The sequence below is a fragment of the Cololabis saira genome, chromosome 16 (genome assembly GCF_033807715.1).
Source record: "Cololabis saira isolate AMF1-May2022 chromosome 16, fColSai1.1, whole genome shotgun sequence".
Classification (NCBI taxonomy): domain Eukaryota; kingdom Metazoa; phylum Chordata; class Actinopteri; order Beloniformes; family Belonidae; genus Cololabis; species Cololabis saira.
This window is the reverse complement of record NC_084602.1, coordinates 26,443,654-26,467,501: the sequence shown is the minus strand read 5'-3', so window position 1 is coordinate 26,467,501 and position 23,848 is coordinate 26,443,654. Positions and strand designations below refer to the sequence as shown.

Genomic DNA, 23,848 nt, shown 5'->3' with positions numbered 1-23,848 from the left:
TTTCAGCTTTTTTTTTTAAGAATAAGACCCAGTTACAACATGTTGCCAAGTGACTGATAAACTGTAAAATCATCTGTCAATCCAGCTCGCACAGGGGACGTGCCCAGTCTAAGACAGGAAGTGTCGTCTCTCATCCAACTCTGCTGGAAAGCATGTGCACAGCATACAGCAGCTTGCATAAATCTCTGTACAGTGCTCTTTCAGAATGGCAGCTACTTTCATAGTTAAATGTTCATGGAAAAATGTTTTATTTGACTTCAAACTTGGACGTGTACCAGGACTATTAGATTGCATCGGTGTAGAGTCTGTAGAGTTTAGAGTTCAGTATATAGTATCAAAGTACAGGTGCATTGTTATTACTGCTTGGCAACCCTACCTCTTCCTCAAAGCCTTGGAGTGTGAGACATTTCTCAGTCTAAATACAAAAAGATAGTTCAATCAGCTGATTTCTTTTTTGCATATGGGATTGGTGTCACTACCAGAAGGAAAGCCAATATCGGCTTCACAAAACATAATGTTTGATGTAAATACAAAGATGGTTATTATGTCAGTAACTGCACTCTAAATAAAAACTAAAAATCACACTGATGTGGCTGTCATCTGTTTTTACGCTATGCTTTGAATCTTACTTCATGGAAGCATTCCCTTTTTTATTATAAACATCACTCGTTAGTTGCTTTGGTTAAAAGCATCAGTTAAGTTAGTATCACTTGAAAAATAAAGATAAATTCAAGTGCCCAGACTAATAACTACAGTTAATATCATTCAACTCTACTTGTTCTTAAATGAGGCCCACTGAAGTTGGTTTTACAGAAATAAAACTTTATTCATATATGACGTCTCTTGTTCACGAGTTCATTATAATTTAGTTATACAGTTACAAAGCAAAGTAATATATCGCTGACAAGGCTACTTGAAGACTGGCACTATACTGAGACAAATAAGACTGAGGCCTCCACCGTTTCTCAGGCAACTGCAGGAGTAAACTCACTCTTCTCCTTAACAAAAATACAGTTTTCATTCTGATCATACAAAAGACAGATGTTATCAATTAAGCACATCATTACCATGACAAACCATTACACAATGGATAAATTATAACTGTACCATCATACAGCATATATACAAATGAATACTGTGCAAATACACATCTGAGCTGTACAAATGTATTTTGTACTATTCTTGTTAATCTCATTTCATCTAGATATAACTGTTCAAAAATATCACATCCAATTTGAAGAAACGTCAAAAATATACAACTTTCATGTCCCTGTCTTCCTTTTTTTGTGCATTTTAGTTTACATTCTGCAATAGTCTTGATTTGTCAACAGTACATATAATGTAGCAAAAAGAAGGTATGACAACGAGCTAGTTTTTAAAGTGCAAAAAGAGCAGGTTGACTATGTGTAAGACCTGATGTGGGTATGTTACAATGCTTACGTAGCAGAGGAACTCACTGGGATGAGAGCAAGAGTTCCTTATTTTTAAGGACTTGTTTTTTTTTTAATATTGATATAAAAGTGCAGGCACTATAAGAAATGTAGAACATCTCTATCTTCAAGTAAAGTCAGTGTTAATGTTGTCTTCCAACATTTGGTGATATCTGATTGGGTTTAAGATAAGGTCCTCAGGATCTCATTTAAACTTTTATGGACATTGGTAGGCTGAGAGGCAGCACACTCAGTCAGGGTCGGACCCATCTGAGCATAAAGGGCTTGGCACAGGTTTGCCGTAGCACCCCGCAAACTGCCGCCCCTGCCATGAATGGTGCCGCTGTGAGTAGAGGTGCCGAGGAGGTGCCACAGTAAGGGCAGCACTTTCTGCTCCACCATCTGGGGCTTGCGAGGGTAAAGCTCTGTAACAAGGCCTGGATATAAAAATAAAAAAGACAGAAAAAGTCAGAAGTATTAATTAACAGTCAGAAGTTGTGGGTATAATGTGCTCGATATTGTTTCCTGAACTGTTACATCAAACATACCTGCAACTTTTTCAATAAGGTCAATTTTTGCTTTGCCACATAGAAACTGAGCCTTGGTGCAGAAAGGCTGAAGAAGAAGTAAGTTGTCTGTGGAGACAAAAATTACAGTCAAACATTCATTTTTCATATGAATGAACTCAAATCTACGGAGCCCCTCTGGTGACATTTAAAAAAAAAAAAAAATAATGCGTGGCCACGCATTAATAACTCGTGGCCACGCATTATTTTACTCGTGGATGGCATTATAACCTACTGTCTGGACTTCGTGGATGCAACTTCCTTGGTGGGATGGTTATTCATCATTAATAACGGTAATTATAGTCTAATTATATTAAAGAGCAAGAGTATTGTCATGGCGAGTGTAGTAATAACATGTGACATTTGAAAAAAACAAAATAATGCGTGGCCAGGCATAATAACTCGTGGCCACGCATTAATTATCTCGTGGCCACGAGATATTAATGCGTGGCCACGAGTTACTAATGCGTGGCCATGCATTATTTTATTTTTTTCCAAATGTCACCAGAGGGGCTCCGTACAAATCAAGGTTCAAATGATCTGAATCAGTACCAATATTCAAAACTAGTGCATTAATCGCTCCAATAGCAGCAGAGTAGATGGCGTTGTTCTTGGAGTTGAGGTGATTGTCCACGATTGCTGGGAACAGGATGTTGACCACCTGGGACAGGTTGTCCTTCAACAGGTGTATGATTTTCTGCAGAGACTCCAGGGCGTGAAGGTTGACCTTGCTGTTGGACTCTTGCAGTCGGGCTTTAAAGGAATCAAACAGCTGAAAGACAGGAAAACAGGAAGAAGAGCAAACATTGTTTTGAGCGCTTCATTTTGATACAGACTTGCCAGACAACACTGATGGAATTTAAAAATATACAACTGTTATCACTGACCGGGAATATGCTTTTGATGACCATGTTGGGGTTGTGCTGACAGTCAGCCACTAGCTGATCGATGCCCTTAATCCTCTCCCTGAAGTCCTTTGAACCCAGCAGACCCGAGATCTGATTGATGTATTCAGTTTTGTCCACAACACTCTTCTGCGATCTGTAACTTCGGTGGCTATTAGACTCCCTGCAGATCATTTAAAACGCAACAAATTAGTTGTGAAAGCTAAAGGTGCCTCTAGTTTAAAGGCACCCCTGCTGCCATGCTTGATATCTACACCCACCTGTTGGTCTGACTGAGCGGTTCTCTGTTAAGAGAAGAGGCCCTGACTGTGCCGCTGCCTGGGAGGGATCGTCTCCCCCTGGCCGACTGAGTGTCTTGTGGCATATCACCAAGACCCTAAAACCCAGGAAATATTCAGGTTAGATGAATGTCTTTGACAAAAAAGGCAAAAACAGGTATGTCTCGCAAAAGGACATGAAAATGGTACCTTTGTCTTGAGAGTGATGAGAGTGTCTTTGACAGCCTGCAGGTCTTTGGTAGCGATATATTTCTCTAGGATCTTCTCAAAGTCTGGGTGGGATGACATAAACAGCAGCATGCGACGGCCAAAGTACCTGCAAGGCGAACCAGCCAATAGGAACACAAACTTTACATTTGAGCATGTTCATATGACAGAAGTACTTGTGTGACAAGAATGTACTCAAATCTATGCATATGAATATAACATGTTATAACCAGTACTCGAGTTGTAAAAAAAAAAAATCAGGGGGGATGGTGGATTTTATCATATGGGGACAGATAATTTGTGCTGATTACAAATAATATAATATATTACAAATAATTGCACTGACCAAAACACCTGCAGAAATACTGCAGGAATGACATAGCAGCAGTTAAATGCAGCCTTCTGTAAGCTTTAAATATCCACTGGGCTTACATCAAATCACTTAAAAAACAGTTTTCTGAACTTATCAATATGCCTCTGTCCTTCACAGGATAAGTAAAATGGATCACTGCAAAAACTCAAAATCCTAACAAGAATATTTGTCTTATTTCTAGTCAAAATGTCTCATTTTAGTAAAACAAGACTCATCACTGGAAAAAACAACAATTTTCACCTGTTTCAAGTAGATTTTCACTTGAAATAAGTAGAAAAATCTGCCAGTGGAACAAGATTTTTTTTGCTTGTAATAAGAAGATAAATCTTGTCCCACTGGCAGATTTTCCTACTTATTTCAAGTGAAAATTTACTTGAAACAGGGGAAAATTGTCAAATAAGTTATTTTTCTGGTGTTATATTTCTGGTGATGACTAAATGTTGAAATAGCAGTAAAACCACATTCATTGCTGAAATGACATAAGGGATGGAAAGGGGGGGTGGCAGTTTTACAGGGGGGATGATTTTGATCGTTTTTATTTCAGGGAGGATGCCATCCCCCTTCATCCCCCCTCAACTCGAGTACTGGTTATAACCTAAACACACAGATCTGCACATTAAGTTTCAGCATACCTTGCTTCCTGTGAGGAGTCCTGTGCAAGTTTGGTGACAGCAGGTAAAACCCTGTCAGTGAGATCTTTAGCCCCGGACAGGAGACGTGCAGCACCGACCTTCTCAACCAGATCGGTCAGGTGTTGAGCCGTGCATTTTCTCACCACTGGGCTAAGGTGACTATCAGCAGAGGAGAAACCATTTCAACAATCAAACATTGGGTTTATAAAATAATGTAATGTTACAAAGATAGTAAAGACAAAGCAAAAAATAAATAAAACACACTTCTATCTGCATTCTAACCTGAGTCCTCCTGACAGTAAAGCAGTGATGCTCCGGGTCGGGGTGCAGTGCTGCACCATGCAGTCCAGTGCCGTGTCCACGTCCTGTCTAATGAAAGCATTACTCTCCCCAGCCTTCTGTAGTAACGCTTTGACTGTCCCCTCTAACTCCTGGTCCATGTTTCTCTGCAGATGTGTGTACAGGTCGCCCAGTGTGCACATCGCTACCCTGGACACACTTGACCGCAGGTTCTTTACCTGAGTAAAAGATGTACTTCATTGGTTTATGTGGACACAAACTTGTTTGTACACATTAAAGATCAGTGACACATTAAACATTTACCTCACAAATCACAACAGTTCACAAAGGAACAGGACATTTTCATAGATGGACTCGGACAAGAGGACATGACAACAAACTGAGTCTAGATGGAGTTTCCAGAACTTGTAACGGCCAGAGAAACCCACCACCAATACAGTTCTATCTTTACAAAGTAAATAGTTTTTGTCTATACAAGTTAAGATTCGAGTTATAGCCAAACTTGAGTGGACTTCAGGTAGCCAAACTGTAATTAAAAACCACCAATCACAACTGAAGTTCTTTGAGTCTCTTAGTGGAACAACTGCAAGCTTACTGGGATGTGCAGAGGCCTCGGGGGAGAAGACGAATGCTCTGAGAGCAGAGCTAATACCAAACTCAACGTGCACAAAGTACAGTTGAGTGACTTGGCTCATTTACACTTCTACAGATTAATTTGTTCTCCATGTCTAATTTATCCCCTCAGGGTGTCACAGCCTCCTGCTGTCATTGGGTGAGAGGCGGGGTAAACCCGAGGTTACCTGTTATCACAGGGTCACACAGAGGACAAGCAAGCATGCAGGCTCAGTCATTCCTACGGCCCATTTACGTTCAAAAGTGAACTGTGAGGAGGAAGCCAAAGTACCCAAAGGAAACCAACTGAGGCGCAGGGAAAATGCAGAAACTCCACAAAGAAAAGCTGAAATTTAAACCAGGAACCTTCTTGCTGTCAGGTGGCGGGGTTTACCAACACACTAATGTGATGCCCTCTTTACAGATATATTGATTTTAGGGCTGTGCGATTAATCGATTTTAAATCTAAATCGGATTTATTAATCAAGACGATGTTAAAAAAAGGAAAATCGGAAAATCAATTTTCCTTTTTTGCAGCTGGCGGCATTACAGACAGAGCTTGTCTAGTCATCTTTGTTTGGTCAAGAAAATTGTAAATGTTGTCACTTTACTAAACTCAAGGAGGATTTACGGTATCTTTCAATTGCACTTCATTCCCAATAGGGACATTTGTTTGCTATTTTTCTTTAGAAATAAAGATAACATATTTGAAACAATTTATTCCATTGTCTTTTGTAGTTTTACAAAAAAAAAATCGAAATTGAAAATCGGGTTTTCACAGAAAAAAAAATTAAAAAAAAAAAATCGGGATTTTATTTTTGTCCAAAATCGCCCAGCCCTAAATGATTTATTATTATTAATCTTCAGAAAACAATGTTGTGATCAGATATCTATTACCTGCTTTACATCAAACAAACAAAAGTCTCTATCACAAAGTCCGCTCTTGATGAACAAGAATCAGAGCAAACATGGGTCTACTGATGTTTCTGTAAACTCATGAATGCATTCAGTGGTCTGACCTATAGCAGAACTCAGAGACGGATGTTTCAGATTTGGCTGAGTCACATTTAAGCCTTTCCAGGACTATTTACAAACATTTCAGAAAGCTCAGTTATGTAACAGATGCTGTATGAGAGAAAAAAAGGAGCATAAAATAGCTAATTTTGGAGACCTCAGTTTCAGCACACCTCTGCTGACTAAAGACACACAAGCCAAACCTTTTAATCCTTTAAACATAAAAACCAGTCTAAGGCGCAAAAATATGAACATTTGGGGCAAGGCCTGTTAAAAGGCAGAATGGAAGAATTGGACGTGTGGTACTGCAACTGCAAAATTTACATACAAGACAAGCAGGAGTTTTTATGTGAATCACACAGCTGCTAAGTTTGGAGGTAGCTTAATATATTTGTTTTGGGGTTCTTTTTAACAAAAAATATTTTTCTATCAATTGGAAAAGCAAGAGACCTTCCTTGTGGAAACTGTTGCCTTCAGAGTCAAGTGAGGCCAGTGGATGGTCCTTCAGTGTTTCAGCAGACGCACTGTTAGTGTGCGGTCACAAGAATCCACTGAATGATCAAAATGTGTCCTGAGGACGTTCACATCTTTACTTAACACTGTCCACTTCTAATCCGGTCACCTGAGAGACCTGTTACCACTACGTCTGAACAGGAATGAAAAACAACCTTTTCCCTTTTTCAATACCAGTGACATAAAAATAACCTTGTCCCTGAAAACCTCCATATCAGCCGAGCTAATCACATTTCTGTCTGCTTTGTTAGTCAGTTTAGTAGTGCAGATATTAATGGATCTTTGTTCAGCTCAGCAGATTACAGCGGGTTTGTACATTATGTCTGATGAGGACTGATTTCAAGTTAATTCATGCCCTGGTCAGTGAGAAGCAATAAAAAGAATAAACAAAGCTCCAATTTTGTTGTTTTCTGTCACAGGAAGCTTATCGTTTATTATACTATAATTTTTACTCCACTATATTTATACAGCCATGGTTGTTACTGTTTTCTTTGTAGATTTTTTATTTAAGCCTAAAAATATCAGATTTATTCTTTTCGATGTCACCTACAGGTGGCAGAAAAGCAGCAGCAAGGAAGCGACAAGCTTCTGCTGACAAACTGTATAACAACATAGATAATGATAAAAGAACGTACTGAATGATTATCAGGACCAGAGTAAGACGATGAGGAATGTGAAGTGATGTGGGAGTGTTACACAAACAGTTATAGTACCTCTTGAATGACAGACAGACACACTTCATGGAGCCGGACTTGAAGTGTGTCTGAGTGGTAGTGGGCTAAAGAGCGCAGGGACATCAGACCTTCAATTTTCTTCTCCCTTGAGGGGTTAAAAAATAAAACTTTTTTATTGCTGTTTTATATAACAAGTGCTAAAAATGGTTGGACAATGTCTATATAGCTACGGTTTTTTTTTTTCAGTTGTCAAAATGAAACTTTCACAAAAAAAAACAAAGAAAGAAAAAAAAAAAATCACATTTCATTAATTAAACTAAAGTATTGACAAAACCTTGGATAAAAGCTGTCAGTATAATCAGTTTTGAAGGATTAAGTGTCTCTCACCAGTCTTCAGAGTTCAGCAGGTTGAAACTCTGTGTCAGTGCCAGTTCGGGCTTTGAAAATGGACACAGCTCTGGGGGCTCCGAGAGATTCTTCTTGTGGCTCACTGGACCATGGGACAGCTCATCTAAATGGTCCGCTAGACCGCAGACAACACAGACACACAGATTTGCTCTCATGTTACATCTCTATCAGTCCGAAAACAAGTGTTGCAAGTGGCGCATTAACAGTAAGTTGTCAAAACAAAGCATTGTGCCACATTAGCAGAAATTATTTTTTTTATTCGAACATGCTCTGATAGATATAGTGGTCTAATTAATGTTTCGACATTTTCTATACACAAAAGCCTGTTCATTTGCTGATTCACCTATTTATTTTTATTGACATCAGTGTCATCGCTAACAGAAATAACACAGAGCAACATGATTTACAATTTTCATTTCATTTCATTTAGAAAGGGACAACGCACATTAATTAACATGAGCACTTGAGTTCATCATGAACATTTCAGTTGTAGATTCACTTACCTGAACTGTGAGACAACGAGGGTTGGGTCCTGCTGAGACTCGGTGCCCTTCTAACACGAGACCCCTTCTTTGGGTTGGGGGGCACAGTAGGGGGGCTTGGATGGTGGGGTGGAGTGAAACACTTTATTGGACTCTGTCCTGGAGGGCTGGCAGGACTGGTGGCACTGATGGGGGATTCATCAGAGAGAGGGTCTGCTTTGGTGAATGTGACAGTGCTGCCGTTCAGATGCAGATCTACAACAGAAGATGAACCTTTTATGTCTGATTCCAAACATAATCAGCAAACCATTTCTTAGAACAACCAGTCACAATTTTCTAAAGGAGCAAATAGCATTATCTGATTTAAGCTTTTTAAGACTTTCTCTTGCCTTTGATGATCAAGTCTCTGTTTTCCTCTCTAGGTGAATCAGAGAACATCTGTCTGACACGGTAGCGGATCGTTTCTCTTGCGTGGTCCCCTTGACTGAACTGATTGTCTAGTTGATCCAGACTCTGTAACCTCGTTTGATCCCAGCCAAACCGCGTATTCTTCACCCTCTCCTGCACATATAGAGGTAGAGGACATACGTGGTGAGTCTTTGGTGATTGGAATTTTTTTCATAAAAGGCTTTGAATCAGTACTGAACACAATGTGACTAACTTTAGCCTCATCAGGACAAAAGATGTCACTGCTGTCTGGGCGATTGCTGTAATTGCCTGCTGAAGGATCAGCGGGGGGTTTAGCTGCCGAATCACCCTGCTCAAGTGACAAGGGAACTCCTGGACAGTTGGACGACACTGCAGCACCAAACATGCCTAAAAAGGACAAAGCGGAGGAGTAATTCAAATAACGTTGATACAAATTAGATGTATGACTGGACATCACAGGTTGATCTGCATGATAAAAAAATTAAACCATGTAATTATTGTTTTATTTCAGTTAATTGTATAGCTTTCTGGTGCATGTAAAAGGGCTACAATGTTATATTAGTTAAACAGTATGAGGAAACCAGGCATTTGGGCAGCAAAATCTCAAAGCTACAATCACAACTCCTGGATAAAAATATTAACAGATGTTTTTCACCACCATCAAGATCAGAGGTCTAAAACATTTGGTAAACTCTTTTCAAAGAAAATATATAGTAGAAGTTACAGCAATTTTACCCGACAGAGTTTGCATGGGCATTTACATGCATTTAAAGCATAGAAACTTCGAGGTATTGAGACTAAACAGGTGTACTGCCTTAAGGGAACCACCTGTCAGTGAGGCTAATTACAAAAGAAAATAAGAGATGACTCTAGAGAAATGGTTGGATGAGTCTTGTGGTGTGATGAGTCAAGATTTCTTCTGTCCCACAGTAATAGGGACATCAAGGGAAGAAGAGTGCAGGTGTAATGCCTGGTGGCTGTCGTGCAAGCCTGTGTGGGCAGTGATATGATCTGGTGTCGGTCAGGTCTAGGTTCAGCAATGTTATCTGCCCCAAAAATGGTCAATTGAGAACCTGAGTGTAATGAATGACCTTTTTTTTTTTCCCATCAATGCAGTCTGTTTTTTCTGAACCCTAACCCTATTGAATATCTTTGGACTGTGCCAGAAAGCTTTACGCAGTGGTTTGAATCTCCAATCATCATACAAGAGCTTGGCAAAAAAATTAATGCAGCCCTAAAAGAACATACTTGAAATGCTGCAAGAAGGGATGTTATGGTGAACGTGTCACATAATCATAATAAAGGTGGTCTAAAAATACACTAATAGATTTTTGGAAAAATCTTTCCAAAAGGGTTTTCCAAATATTTTAACGCTCTTTGCTATGTGACAAAACTAATCATGAAAAATGATTGCATTATCAACAAACACACTTTTAATAGACAGAATGAGAAACAAGTCAAAAAGCTAAATGTACACCTGTGCATTTACTGTAGAGAGAATGATTTCCACCTCCTCTGGTTCTTCACCTGACATGCAACACCACCTGAGCTACTGTGGGCATTTGGTTGTTCTCTTCATGGAATCTAATCTTCATACTGAAAAGTTATATTAAACCTGGACCAAACAAAGCTTTGCTAAATGCAGATTGTTGATTCATCACTCCAATCGTCCATGGTAATGACTTTAGTCCAGTGTCTAGGCTTTGATAAAAGTTTACTGATGGCTTTTCTATAATTACATTTCATGTCCTTCAGTTAATTTCTTACAGGTATCACACATGTTGACTCCTGTATCAGTTTGTTCTTCAGGCCAATTTCAGACAGATTAGATTTATGGAAATTATAAAATGATTCCATATTAGAGCTAAAAAACAAAACAAAAAATGTTGAATCATTAATTATTTATTTTGAATTATGTTTTACAAAATCAGCATATTCAGTGGTGCAATCATATATTGGATTTGTTTTTCACTTGAATAAACGTGTTAAATTGTGGTCAGTTTCTCTTCAAGGATCTCTCTCGAAGTTCGATGCAATTTGGCAGCCTTTCATGACATTTGTTAACAATATGGAAACGAGGAATGTAACCCCATAATATGTAGCATTATTTATCTCATTTTGCATGTATCTGTATACTTTTGCACGGTCTAATTGTCTCTCCTCTCAAGAAACACTTGCTCTTGAGAGGTTTAGGTCTGGTGGGCTGGGGTGGGTAGTGGGTTTTCGTGTTCTACTTGTTTTGTCTTTTTTTTGTGTGATATGCAAAGCCTTTAATAAAAAGACTTTAATAAAAAAATAAATAAATTGTGGTCAGTTTATATTTCTGCCAGGGACTGTAAAATGACAAATTTCGGGCAGAACACAAAGACGAGCTTCAGCAGTGTACAGTGTGAGACAAATTTCTTTTCTGAATATTCGATCATATCAAGCTATGAACCCACTCTACTAGAACCCCTAAATAAATATATCTTACCTGCAAATAAGCAGAAAATAGGCACTTCTAAGTTGAACTATTATTTCAGTGGGATAAGTGGATTTGTATTCAACAACTTTACTAGAAATTGAGACTTAAAAAATGCATTATGCTAGAGTATTGATACAGAGTATTTCCTCATACAAAGAATAAAAGGCTTAACCGATCTACAGACTGACCTCGTCCAATCACTCCCTCCAGCATGTCTGTTACTGGTGAATTCCTACTGCTGCCGTGACTCTGGGATCCTAAAAAACAAAGAGTAGGAATAAGACTGAACTCATTACCCATAAGAGAATACAATGTTGTTATATTGGTATTATACTACTGCTGGCTAACCTTTGCCAAGCTTTAAAGGTCTGCTGAATTCATGGAAAGCTGGCTTGACCGGTGGAGAGGACAGAGCTACTGTATCGTCTTCAGTCTTGATTGCTCTGTTGGAATAAGTGACTCTCTGCCCAACAACATCCACTTCAGATGTCAGTTTGTTTCGCTGGGTCATTACTTGAAAAAGGAGAAAACAGAGTCAGATGCAACACAAGGCAACAAAATAGTCAAAACTATTGAATTCCTATTATACCTTGAAGATTGCCAAAGTCCATTGACACAGAAGACCTCAGTTTTGCAGAAGGCACTCTTGCAATGGGAGGTTTCATTACAGAAGAGGCTGAGTTTCTAAGACTGTTGACATTTGACAAATGAAAAACTGTCTGAAATACTGTAATACTTGTTGACAGTTTTGTGATGACAAGTATGCACCAAAAGGAAAATTTGAATGTACACAATGATGTGAATGTACAACAAGTTTTAGTCAGTTGAGAGGTGACACAGGAAGACTAATCTACAATTAAACTATTAGTAAAATGGAAAAATGTGGGAATCTCTGACCTGGTTTTGATGCCATTGGTGCTGGAGTTGATGACGGAGCTCAGACTGGAAAGGCCACTCTCACTGACCGAGCTGGTGAGCATTGGAGAGGTGTGTATCGGTGAGTCCAGACCTAGATCCACCCTCATAGCTGAGTCGGGACTGTCAGGATCTGGACTACTAGAGCTAACTTTGGCCCTCTTCTTGGCAGCGCTGTTACGCAGTGAGCGCAGGGAGTTCATCATCTGTGAGCAACATAGAGGTTATTTCATACAAGCTTTGGATGCATAACAACTTCAACCTCTTATATAGTCAAACAGTTTTTCTGACCTCCTGCATGTCCATGGGATCATCCCCCTGCACATCTTGCCAGGCACTGATTCTATCATGTTCTAGATGATCATTCTTATCAAGTTGCTGATTCTGATGGCTCCCAGTAGTAGTATATCTCAGGGCATTGTGAGCATGGAGCTGTTCTGCTGGAGGGACCACTGGTGAAATACAGAAAGTTGCTCTTGTGTTACTCAGGGCCTGCCGGAACGATGAGGTGGAAGAGGAACTCACAAGGGAGGCACGAAGGGGCCTGGGTGAGCGTCTGCTAGAGACTTCTCCTTGGAAAAGAAAAACAAAAAAAGAGCTGATTCAAAATGTTTCAATTCCACAGACAAACCAAACCAGACACATACGCAAGGTTTTCTTGGGCTACAACTTTGGAACAACCTGCCTCAGCAAATAAAACAGGCCTCCTCTCTGTCTGTTTTTAAATCTCTTCTTAAAACCCACCTTTTCTCCTTGGCTTTTAACACCTAGCAAGACAGTTGTGCTTATTTTATCCTTTTTAGTATTTTATTCTTTTATCTTCTATTTTATCCTTTTTATTGACTTAACTTATCATGATTGTTTTATTTATGTGCTCTGTGTCATATGGTGTGTTGTCTTTTATTTGCCTGTCCACCACTTTGGACCATGTTGGTGTTTTTAAAGTGCTTTATAAATAAAGTTGTATTGTATTATTGTATTGTATTGTACATTACCCTTGGCTGTGTCAGCTGTCTCTCTCCAGGGGCTTGCTTCTCTCTGGTGAGGACTGTTCTCTCTCTTGTTGGGCCAGGTGTTGGACATTGAGAGGGAGGAGTCTGCATGACGGCGGGGCAGCGTTGGAGTAAGCATGCCCGCGGGGTGTTTAGCCAGTGGGAGGGAGGGCAGAAGGAAGGAGCCCGGTGCGGTAGAGGTTGATGGGAGGGAAAAAGTTCGCTCAACACTGGGATTCCTCGGGAGCATACGTCCTTTGGGTGCCACTGTAAGACATTGCAGTCACACATGAAGCACGATGATTAAATGTAGCGACTTCATTAAATTGTGTTGATTAGAGTTGTTAGCCAGCTCAAAGTTGAATCAAACTTTGAGTTCGATTAAACTAAAAGTTCTGCTCTTGAAACATTGAAGCACCAAAACATGTGTGGACCTACTTAACACGGGCACTTTTGTAGTATGCAATAGTTCTATCAATTCATACACGTGTATTTAAAGTGACACAAACTGCAGTTTATTATGCGAGGTAAATTAAGCAGACTAAGTCATCTGAAGTTTGTTTGTCCTGAAATAAGCAGGATCATGGCTGTGGTGGTGGTGGTGGTTTCACCCTATGAAGCAGTGAAATCAGGAAGTGCAATTTAGTCATATTAAAAAAAAAAAAAATCTACTATTGTTACACATTACAACATAAGTGTATAAATAAATAATAAATTATATAAATAAATTATATAATAAATTATAATAAATAATAAAAAAATAAACATAAGGATTATTTTGGCACGGAATGTGCTTTAATCATTAGAAATGTACATGGTATTACTTGGACTCAGTTCCTCCGTGCCACAATTGGAGCTATCACTCCTAATTCATCATGAGCTTTCCAGATCTGAGCTGCTGGCAGTACTCATCTGTCTGTTCAGCTGATTGAAGCCGGCATAAATGACTAAGTTTAAATGTTATGTTTACAAACAGCAACTAATCCTTCGGAGCATCTTAAAGTTAACAGGTTTTAGGGCGTACTTAAAAAACCTGTGATGGCCGGGACATTTGCTACCTCTTGTGTTGTGTTAGGGGTGAAGTATTTCCATCAGAACTATGTTTAGCCCCTGGATTTTGTGGATAATCTAAACGCAACTTTTCTTTTTCATTTACTCGCTTTAACCCATAAAGTTAAATCAGCTAAATTCATTATGGGCCAACAGCTTTTACTTGTTCTAAACTATTCTTATTAAAATGGCCGCTAAATATTCACAGTTGGTTAAACTATATATTAAACTACTTGATGACTTTATTTAGAGACATTACGTTTAAACTGTCGATTCTTTTGCGTTAATGTCTTCTTACCAACATCTGGGTCATTGAAGTTAGTAGTTTTAAAGATGTCAGTGTCTAAGTTGAGGCTTCCACTTCTTCTGAGATGTACTGGAGACTCCCTCCTTCTAGAAAAAGGCGTCTTCTGTGACTCTGCAGGACCTATATAGAAATAATATTTTTACATTTTCACTAAAAACCAAACATGGCAGGAAAGTGGGGCAGTGCAATATATAATTTCAACATCAACACCACAGTGAGCTTATGTGTGATAGCCACATTATAAGATGTGCAATATGAAGTAAGGCACATAAGGTTGAAATTTTATTCACAAAAACTTTGAGATTTGGCTTTGAGTGACATGAGAGTTGAAAATCCACAGGGTACATTTTTACAACAGAGAAGAGAAAAAAACAATATAAGATGGAATGGAAAGTTAAAGCAAAAGCTAATAAAAACAGACCTTTAAGACTGATGATGAGATAAATACTTCCGACAAACTTGGCACTGGTAAGTTCAGTTGATAAGATTCAGTCTGGAACCACCGATGGTTACATACGACAGTTACATGAGTGGAAATTTTTAGCAAGCACACAATTGACTTTTAAGAAGGTATGGGACACAGCATTTAAATATTCTCAACACACCTTTTACCCCAGAAATCTCTGAGGATCATGTTTCCAGATTAGCTAAAATCATTTAGTAACCCTGGAGTCTGATCCCCATAGAAGCAGCCAGAATCACACAGCTCACAGGTCACGGAAATAAAATCCCGCAGCAAATTATGATATGAGAAAATATTTTTGAAAATACAATAAAGTAGGCAAAAATGCTTTTCATACAGAAAACAGGTCTACTTTTACACATTTAATTTCATCAGTGGGTTTCCGCTCATTTACAGTTTTTTCCATACTGAAGTGTCGTCAGGCAGATTAGGATGACTTTTGGCAGATCATCTTTAACTTGACTGCGCTAACAACATGCTTCAAATCCACACTCTAGTTACGGTTACAGCAGCAATTGAATCAGATGCTTTCCAATGATTTCCACATCCCTTTTACAACAAACTTTCCTTCCTCTAAACAGCTCTCTCAGTCAGCCTCTACATTTCATGGCCTGAAATAGTTGGAACAGTTTTTTTCCATGGAGAGACCTTTAGTATATTAGAGCTCAGTATTCTTATTTCCTAACAGACCAGCACTGAAAACACTTAACAGTTAGTGAGTGGTATTGTGGTATTGTCTCCTCTGGCATGATGCTTATCTGCCGAGCAGTTTGTAACTATGTTCATCTCAGGGCTTCCAGTGTGATGTGAACCAGTGACTCCTCTGACTCAGCATGCTAATCCAACGTAAAGCTGCTCTAAATTGAGTCACGCTAAAGTTGACCATGACGACCAGTCAGTTACGCTCGTTACCTCATGGGCAATGCAATATTGAGATAAGTCTTGGCACTTACTGAAACTGGGTATGTAGGTATCTGGCTTCCTGGATGGATGGATGAAATCCCCACCTCCTACCTGTGAATGGGCAGAAAGTTAGTTCTTTTAATAGCAACAACAACAACAGATAATGTTCACGTAACTAGCTTAAAACAATCCTTAAACACGACAAAGACCTTAGTGTAATTCCACCTACCACCCTGAACAAAGGGATGTAGTCGATACATAGCTGAGAACAACTACGGACGCTTCTTCAAGTACTATATAATAATAATAATAATGATTACTTTTTATATAGCGCCCTTCAAGGCACCCAGAGCGCTTTACAGAGATCATTATTCATTCATACACATTCTCACCGGTGGTGGTAAGTAGGGATGGGCGGTATGGACTAAAAAATGTATCACGATAATTTCTGGCATTTATCCCGATAACGATAAAAAAGACAATAGAAAAAATACCAATTCAACTCCAACTCTTTAACTACTGTATAAATCTATCACCACATTCAGTCTTTGGAGCCCCCAAAACACTGCTCTAAAACAATACTAAATGCTACTAAACTACACCAATTAAATTGAATTGATAAAAACCAATTAAATGAGTCCACCTGTACTGCAAAACTGTAATGACTCAGATCCGCCATGTTTGTTACACAAACACGTCATCAACGGGAATTTATCCTTTCTTTCTTTCTTTCTTTCTTTCTTTCTTTCTTTCTTTCTTTCTTTCTTTCTTTCTTTCTTTCTTTCTTTCTTTCTTTCTTTCTTTCTTTCTTTCTTTCTTTCTTTCTTTCTTTCTTTCTTTCTTTCTTTCTTTCTTTCTTTCTTTCTTTCTTTCTTTCTTTCTTTCTTTCTTTCTTTCTTTCTTTCTTTCTTTCTTTCTTTCTTTCTTTCTTTCTTTCTTTCTTTCTTTCTTTCTTTCTTTCCGCGAGATGACAAATTCTTACCGTGGGGAATTTATTGGACGGTATATCGTGAACGGTAAAATATCGCCCATCCCTAGTGGTAAGCTACGTTCTTCGTAGGCACAGCTGCCCTGGGGCAGAGTGACGGAAGCGTGGCTGCCATATCGCGCCAAACTGCCCCTCCGACAAAATCATGATGACAAAATCTTAGTTAAATATAAATAAAGGACACAAATATTCATAATAATGGCAGATGTTTGGTGCATCCATCTTAGACTTTGATATGAGATGGTATAGTCGCACTGCCTACTATCTGATCAACAGTCATTGCAGAGCACTTAGTGTGATAGCAATAAAACTAAAATACATAACAAGCTGTGTTTACAAGCATGACCCTATCAAATTACAAATTATATTTCACGGCTTTTCAATAAGTGTTGTGTGTGGTAATGGGGTTGCTGGGAAACAGATACTGCCATAAACAGAAGTTGTTTTTTAAAATGGACTTTCTAAGCTGGAGAACAAAACTAAATATGATTATTTAATATCTGCTCCACATGCAAATAAAAACATAATGTAGCCCACATCACACTGTCAGGTGAGCATCAACAGTACAATTATTCATTATTTGAGATTAACACATTTTAAATTTGCCAAAGTCACATTTATTGCAAACATTTCAATAGATTGCCAGGTCTGCTGACTCCTGACTAAAAAACAGTTCAAGTCTGTTGCATTGTGCTAACTATTGCTTCATTGACTGTTACTACAGAAAACAACATAAAAGCAGTAGGTTTTCTGCAACTGTGAGATATTTATCCTGGGAGTCTGGATGTTGCTTTTTAGAAAAAGCCTTTTTTTATCTGGAAATTAGAACAATGGGATCACATCCTAGTAGAAACTGCTGCGCGTGTGGAGGCGTTAGGTCAGCAGGCACACTTGCTTTCACACTGCTAAGAAAACAAGGCCAAAAACATCCCAGATCAACCCTGAATGTGGCTCTGAGCAATTCCTCAATGAGTGTGTCTACATCAATCCACTTGTAATCTGATCACTCAGGATGCATGTTAGCATCAGGAATGAACATGAACCCTTTTCTGCTTGTTTCTACAGCAACATCATTTTGCAAGACAAGTACTCATCTACTGTATTTCTTCCAGGTACTGTGTCAAGGATTCTCTATTTGCCTGAAAGTTATTTATATGTGTCTTTCTGTCTATACCATTTTTTAAAAAAGCAATCAGATATTTAAGGTATTTGACATGAGTCATTTCCACAAACAGAAGATACACAATACAACCCTCCCTCTCTGCTGCCTCCTCCATACTGGATTATGAGGGATGGGTTCTATATTTAGTTGTTTTTTTTATTGATTTCTCACCTTTAAAAACACAATTCACAATTCTGACAATAAGAACATATTTAAGGCGTTAGACTTGTAATAATGAATATGTTGCTTTAAATTTAATGTTACCTTTATCTTTTATTTGTGAGCTTTGCAATACCAAAAGGACGCAGAACAGGGTAAGGCAAAGAAAAAATTATAATCTTCACACTTATTAGGGTAAAATAACATAACAGTCTTGATCTGCTCAGTCATCTCAAAGAAAATATCTGAAGCCATGGGATTATCCTACCCCTTTGCCAGCTTTCCACCAAAAAAAAAAAAAAAATCAAACCTAAATAACGTAGTCATACACATGCTTTTAACCTTCTTTGGACAAAAAGCCAAGTACACACTTTTAATCAAGAGCTGCTTCATGCTTAACAACTAAAAGAACAAGGTAAATGAACCAATAATACAGTATATCCTAAAAAAATCAGATGGCATGTGTGACAAGAAGTCACAAAGCTATCAAAATATATAAAAGAAGTCCAGCAGATTATATCCAGATTATTCTGCCCCAAACTTAACACATTCCGGACCAACATTTTTAACGCCTATTCCACGATTTCAAAAAGTCATCAACCCCAATCCTGTATGTGCACTATTTGGACTCACTCCTGAAACGCACTCCTTTAAAGGCAAAGCTCAGGTAATCATAGCTTTTTCCTCCTTGATTGCCAGACGTCTCATCCTTCTTTGTTGGAAAGAACAAGCTCCACCTAACTTCCCCAGGTGGATTAGAGATGTTATGCATTTTTTGAAGCTGGAGAAAATGACCCTTAAAGGTTCCTCACAAAATTTTAGGAAAATTTAGGCTCCCTTTTTGGAGTATTATGATAATTTACAAACACCACTGAATGATAACTAGAATATTATTCTTAGAGTGAGGCGGCGGCTTTCCCTCATAATATCCCTCATTATTATTTTTGCAATTTAATAGTACACCCCCCTCCTCCCTTTCCTTTTTTTTTTAATTTAAAATTTTTATTTTTTACACTGGAGTAATGGACAATCATTTTTATGTGCATCTGGATTCAAAGGGACAATGGGGATTGTCGGGAGGGTTGGGGTGGGTAGTGGGCGGGGGAGGGATAGCTGGGTGAGGGATCTTGTATACTTGTAAATATTTGAATGTTACAGCCACGCTATGCTTGTATTCTTTATTCTCTATATCCTTTAATGCTGTGCATATGTATATTGTTTAATGTATAACCAATAAAAATTTCTAAAAGAAAAAAAATATATAAAGAAGTCCTCCAAATGGCTTTGAGTTAAACAAGAATAAAGACAGTGATTAATGATGGTGAGCCTCACCTGGTCAGAGGACTTTCCATTAGGTGAAGTGCACTGCTGCTGCTCATTCTCACTGGAGAAGGTGGACATCTCCCAGGGTAGTTTGTTCTTCCCTTTGCCTGCGCTCACAATCCTCCTCTGAAGTGGAAGGTCATCGGTGAGGGAGCCTAAGCTGCCATAGCCATATAATCTTTCAGAGTCCGGTTCAGTTCTGTAGCTCTTGGCACTGCTTATTCGCCCTCCGTTCATCACCCAGTCCAGGTCAGCTCCAGATGCATACGGTCCCACGCACCACTGTCCAGACTTGGGCACCACCAACCCATACTCCACTACCCCTTCTGATGACAGTTTTGGAAGGATATGCCTCGCTCGTCTTGCCTGCACAGCAGCCATCAGACCCCCGGCATCCTCATTCAGCTCAACCATGTCCACAGCTTTCCTTAAAGGCTGCTTCTTACCCGTGTCAAGGCAATAGTCGAAAACAGCAAACAACTCAAGGGCAGCATGGCGGACCTTTCGCTTGCTGTCTGCCAAGTATGGTGCAACCTCAAAACAAAGCTTGGGGATATTAAAATCCTTCCTAGGATGAGTGAGCATAGCTGCCATAATGATGTTAAGGACATCTTCCCGTACCCTGGAATTCTTGTGCGCCAAGTTGCCAATTACAAGATCTAATATTTGTTGTGGAGCAACCGTTTTCATCAGCTGCTGAAACACATTGAGGTATTCAATCCTGGTGATAGTGCGAGTGTCCCCCAAGGCCTTGAGGGCCACTAAAATTATATGTTTGAAATATCTGTCTACTCCTGTTTCTAGCTTTTGAATTAGGACGTTTAAAACCTGTAAAGTGCCGTATAGCACCTTAAAATTACTGTCGTCTAGAAGTCGGGGAAGAAAATTGATGAGCTCCTCAATGCCACCAGATGGGATTGACTTAATGTCCACTTCTGCAAGGACTTGTTTTAGCTCTTCTACCCCATTTGTGCGCCTCTGGTAATTCTTCAGGTCCAGAAGCTGCTCATGTAACTCCTGGGAAATCAATCCAGGTATCATTATTGGTGTTCTTTTGGATGTGGTCAGATATGAAAACCCAAGGAGGCCAAGACAGTTCTCTGAGGACATTTATGTTCCTCGCCTTTACTTTGTGCCTTCATCCTTATTGAAGAAAGATGATAACGATTTTGTCCATCAATCTGTGAATACAAATCATAGAGTCGTGACAGTCAAGCAAGGAATTACATACAAAAAGGTGTAAAACACAGTGACAACAAGATTCCATAAAACACAACAATACTTTAAAAAACAACAATCAGCAAGACCGCGGTTGAATTGGTTTGATATTGGATATTGGATATTCGACAGTCAAAGACATCCATTTAACTTGTGATACATACCACAGATTTTGGTCATATTGCTTGTGATGCGTTCATGGTCATCTAGACTATATATCACAAGAGAGTAATTATTATAAAATCATATTATGGGCTGATTTAATGTGGTTTTATGAATTCAACACCCATAAAACTTGTGATACAAACCACTGATTTTGGTCAAACCACTTGTGATGTGTTCATGGTCATCCAGACTATATATCACAAGAGAGTAATTATTATAAAATCATATTATGGGTTGATTTAATGAGGTTTAATGAATTCAACACCCATAAAACTTGTGATACATAACACCAATTGTTTATTATGGGTGTTGAATTCATTAAACCACATTAATCAGCCCATAGTATGATTTTTTTTGAATAATTACTGTCTTGTGCTATATAGTCTGGATGACCATGAACACATCACAAGTGATTTGAAAACAATCGGTGGTATGTATCACAAGTTTTATGGGTGTTGAATTCATTTGGTGTTGAATTCATTAAACCTCATTAAATCATCATTAAACCAGCCCATAATATGATTTTATAATAATTACTCTCTTGTGATATATAGTCTAGATGACCATGAACACATCACAAGCAATATGACCAAAATCAGTGGTATGTATCACAAGTTAAATGGATGTCTTTGAATGTCGAATATCCAATATCAAACCAATTCAACCGCGGTATCACCAAGGCATACAGGAAAAATACACATTTTTTTGATGCGTTTTGTAAAATATATCGGTTAATGTTATACATGTGCAAGATAAATAAAAAAAGAGAGAGTGTGTCATGCATTTAAATACATTCAAAGTGAAATAATCATTGCTCTTTCACATCATGTCACATCACAGATCAATTAGGGCGTAAAACAACCACTTGTGGCTCTCGGACAGCAGCAAAAGTGACTCGGACCACCTCTACTGCAGTAAATTAGATTATCATCTACTAGTTTATAACATTTTCGTACAATGAAGCAGCCTTAGCCTTAGTAGGCTGAGAATAATACAGTCAATAGGCTTACAGTCCATCTTTGAGTTACTGTAGCTCCCTGCTAAAACGCTGCTAAGCTAAAACACTCACACATTTAAGCGTATTTTATGCGTAGTCGGAGCTGGTAAAGTTAAAAAAGAAAACACAGACCTGCTGGTATTTTCCCCCTGGTCCGTTTCTTTTCGACAACCCTGGGCGAAACTGCACGGCAGCGTTTAAATGTCCGCGCTGCAGTAGCTGCACTTCTGCCTTTAGCTGCAGGACATGTCTGCTCTCAGCCCGGCGTCTTCAGGGGTGGATATTTAGGAGCTACATGGGGTTTCTACCTCGACAAGAGCCCACACACACACACACGCACTCACACTCACACAAATGTACATATAAACACACACTGGGGCAGCAAAATGGCGAATACATGTCTCGAACGGAGCGTTTCCATGGTGACGCGGGTTCGCTTCCAGGCGGAGCGTCATCACCAGCGGCGAGCCGGATTATTATTATTATTATTATTATTATTATTATTATTATTATTATTATTATTATTATTATTATTATTATTATTATTATTATTATTATTATTATTATTATTATTATTATTATTATTATTATTATTATTATTATTATTATTTGGACCATTCAATTCAGTTCAATTTATTTGTACAGCCTCAAATAATTGATTGATTGATTTAAATCTTTTCGAGCATACATAAAAAAATAATTACACATAAAATAAAAAAATAATTACACAAAACAACAAAAAAGTAATATAAATAAACAGCCATTGAACAAAATCAAAGGGAAATAAACTTCATGCCCGAAAATGAGTAGGAGGAAGTAAAAAACTTATGAGGTTCTCCCCTTGTTTCTATTTCATTTTTTTCTTGAAAATAAAAGTAAGAAAAAATATATAACAGCAAGCTTTACTTTATCAAAAAAAATATACCTGTTATTACCTTATAAAAATACTACAGCACTTCATTGCAATATTATACCTCAGCATTGTAAATATAAATATACTTGAGCATTATAAATATTATACATATACAACATATATATATATATATATATATATATATATATATATATATATATATATATATATATATATATATATATATATATATATACATACACACACACACATCTTATCATAAACAATATAATCATTATTATATATACCATTTATATACACATTATGCTGAAACATTTGCTGTATTTGTCCGGGTAAAGAGTTATTTCTGGCTTTGTATATTATTTGTGCCGTCATTAACTCTGCAATATCGAACAATTTTATTATTTTGGATTTAATGAATAATGGATTGGTGTGTTCGAGATAACCGGCATTGTGCATAAGAGAATGAATACTGGTTCCAAAGTACTTTTATATGTATTGCCTCAGACCTCTATGCAGTAATTTAAATAAGGTAAAACCATTGAACAGTACAGAGTGTGGAGTGATTTGCTGTATAGGAAGTGTCTAGCTTTTGCCATTATTGAGATGCTTCTAGCTATTTTAGTACAGATGTATTTTGTGTGAGATTTCCAGCAGATTTTGTCATTTATTGTCACCCCTAAGAATTTGATTTCCTGTTCCCTTTCTACGTCCTTCCCATCTATCTGTATCGAAGCCCTGTTATCCATATTCCTATTACCAAAAATCATGACTTTTGTCTTGTAGATTGTCACCTGATGCAAAAAAGTTGGTGTCATCTGCAAATAAAATGGATTTGAGTAATTTTGATATTTTACGTATGTCATCTATGTATATGATAAATAGTTTTGATCTTAGTACTGATCCTTGTGGTACACCGCAAACAATGTCCAACCATATACAATAGACTGGTTGCCACCCAACTTCACGAACTGCCTCCTGTCCATAACATCTCATAATGTGTCACAACACAAAAACAGAGATAAAAGTGATCAGATATAACATC

At 38.2% G+C, this 23,848-nt stretch overlaps 1 protein-coding gene across 1 annotated transcript; it reads right to left on the bottom strand.

Annotated features, from left to right (window-relative positions):
• Positions 1-832: 832 nt before the first annotated feature.
• LOC133462561 (TOG array regulator of axonemal microtubules protein 1) lies at positions 833-22,340 on the bottom strand. Its single transcript, XM_061743860.1, has 23 exons — positions 22,062-22,340; positions 19,559-20,730; positions 15,968-16,028; positions 14,543-14,671; positions 13,198-13,461; positions 12,494-12,774; positions 12,185-12,408; positions 11,877-11,977; positions 11,636-11,800; positions 11,476-11,544; positions 9,056-9,210; positions 8,784-8,955; positions 8,416-8,649; positions 7,892-8,027; positions 7,544-7,649; positions 4,674-4,909; positions 4,392-4,550; positions 3,369-3,495; positions 3,162-3,277; positions 2,884-3,064; positions 2,549-2,768; positions 1,979-2,065; positions 833-1,867 (listed from the first exon to the last, which is right to left on the bottom strand). Exons 2-23 carry the CDS (start codon positions 20,657-20,659, stop codon positions 1,614-1,616), a joined length of 4,578 nt encoding a protein of 1,525 aa, XP_061599844.1. The 5' UTR covers positions 20,660-20,730; positions 22,062-22,340; the 3' UTR covers positions 833-1,613.
• Between the last annotated feature and the right edge of the window lie 1,508 nt (positions 22,341-23,848).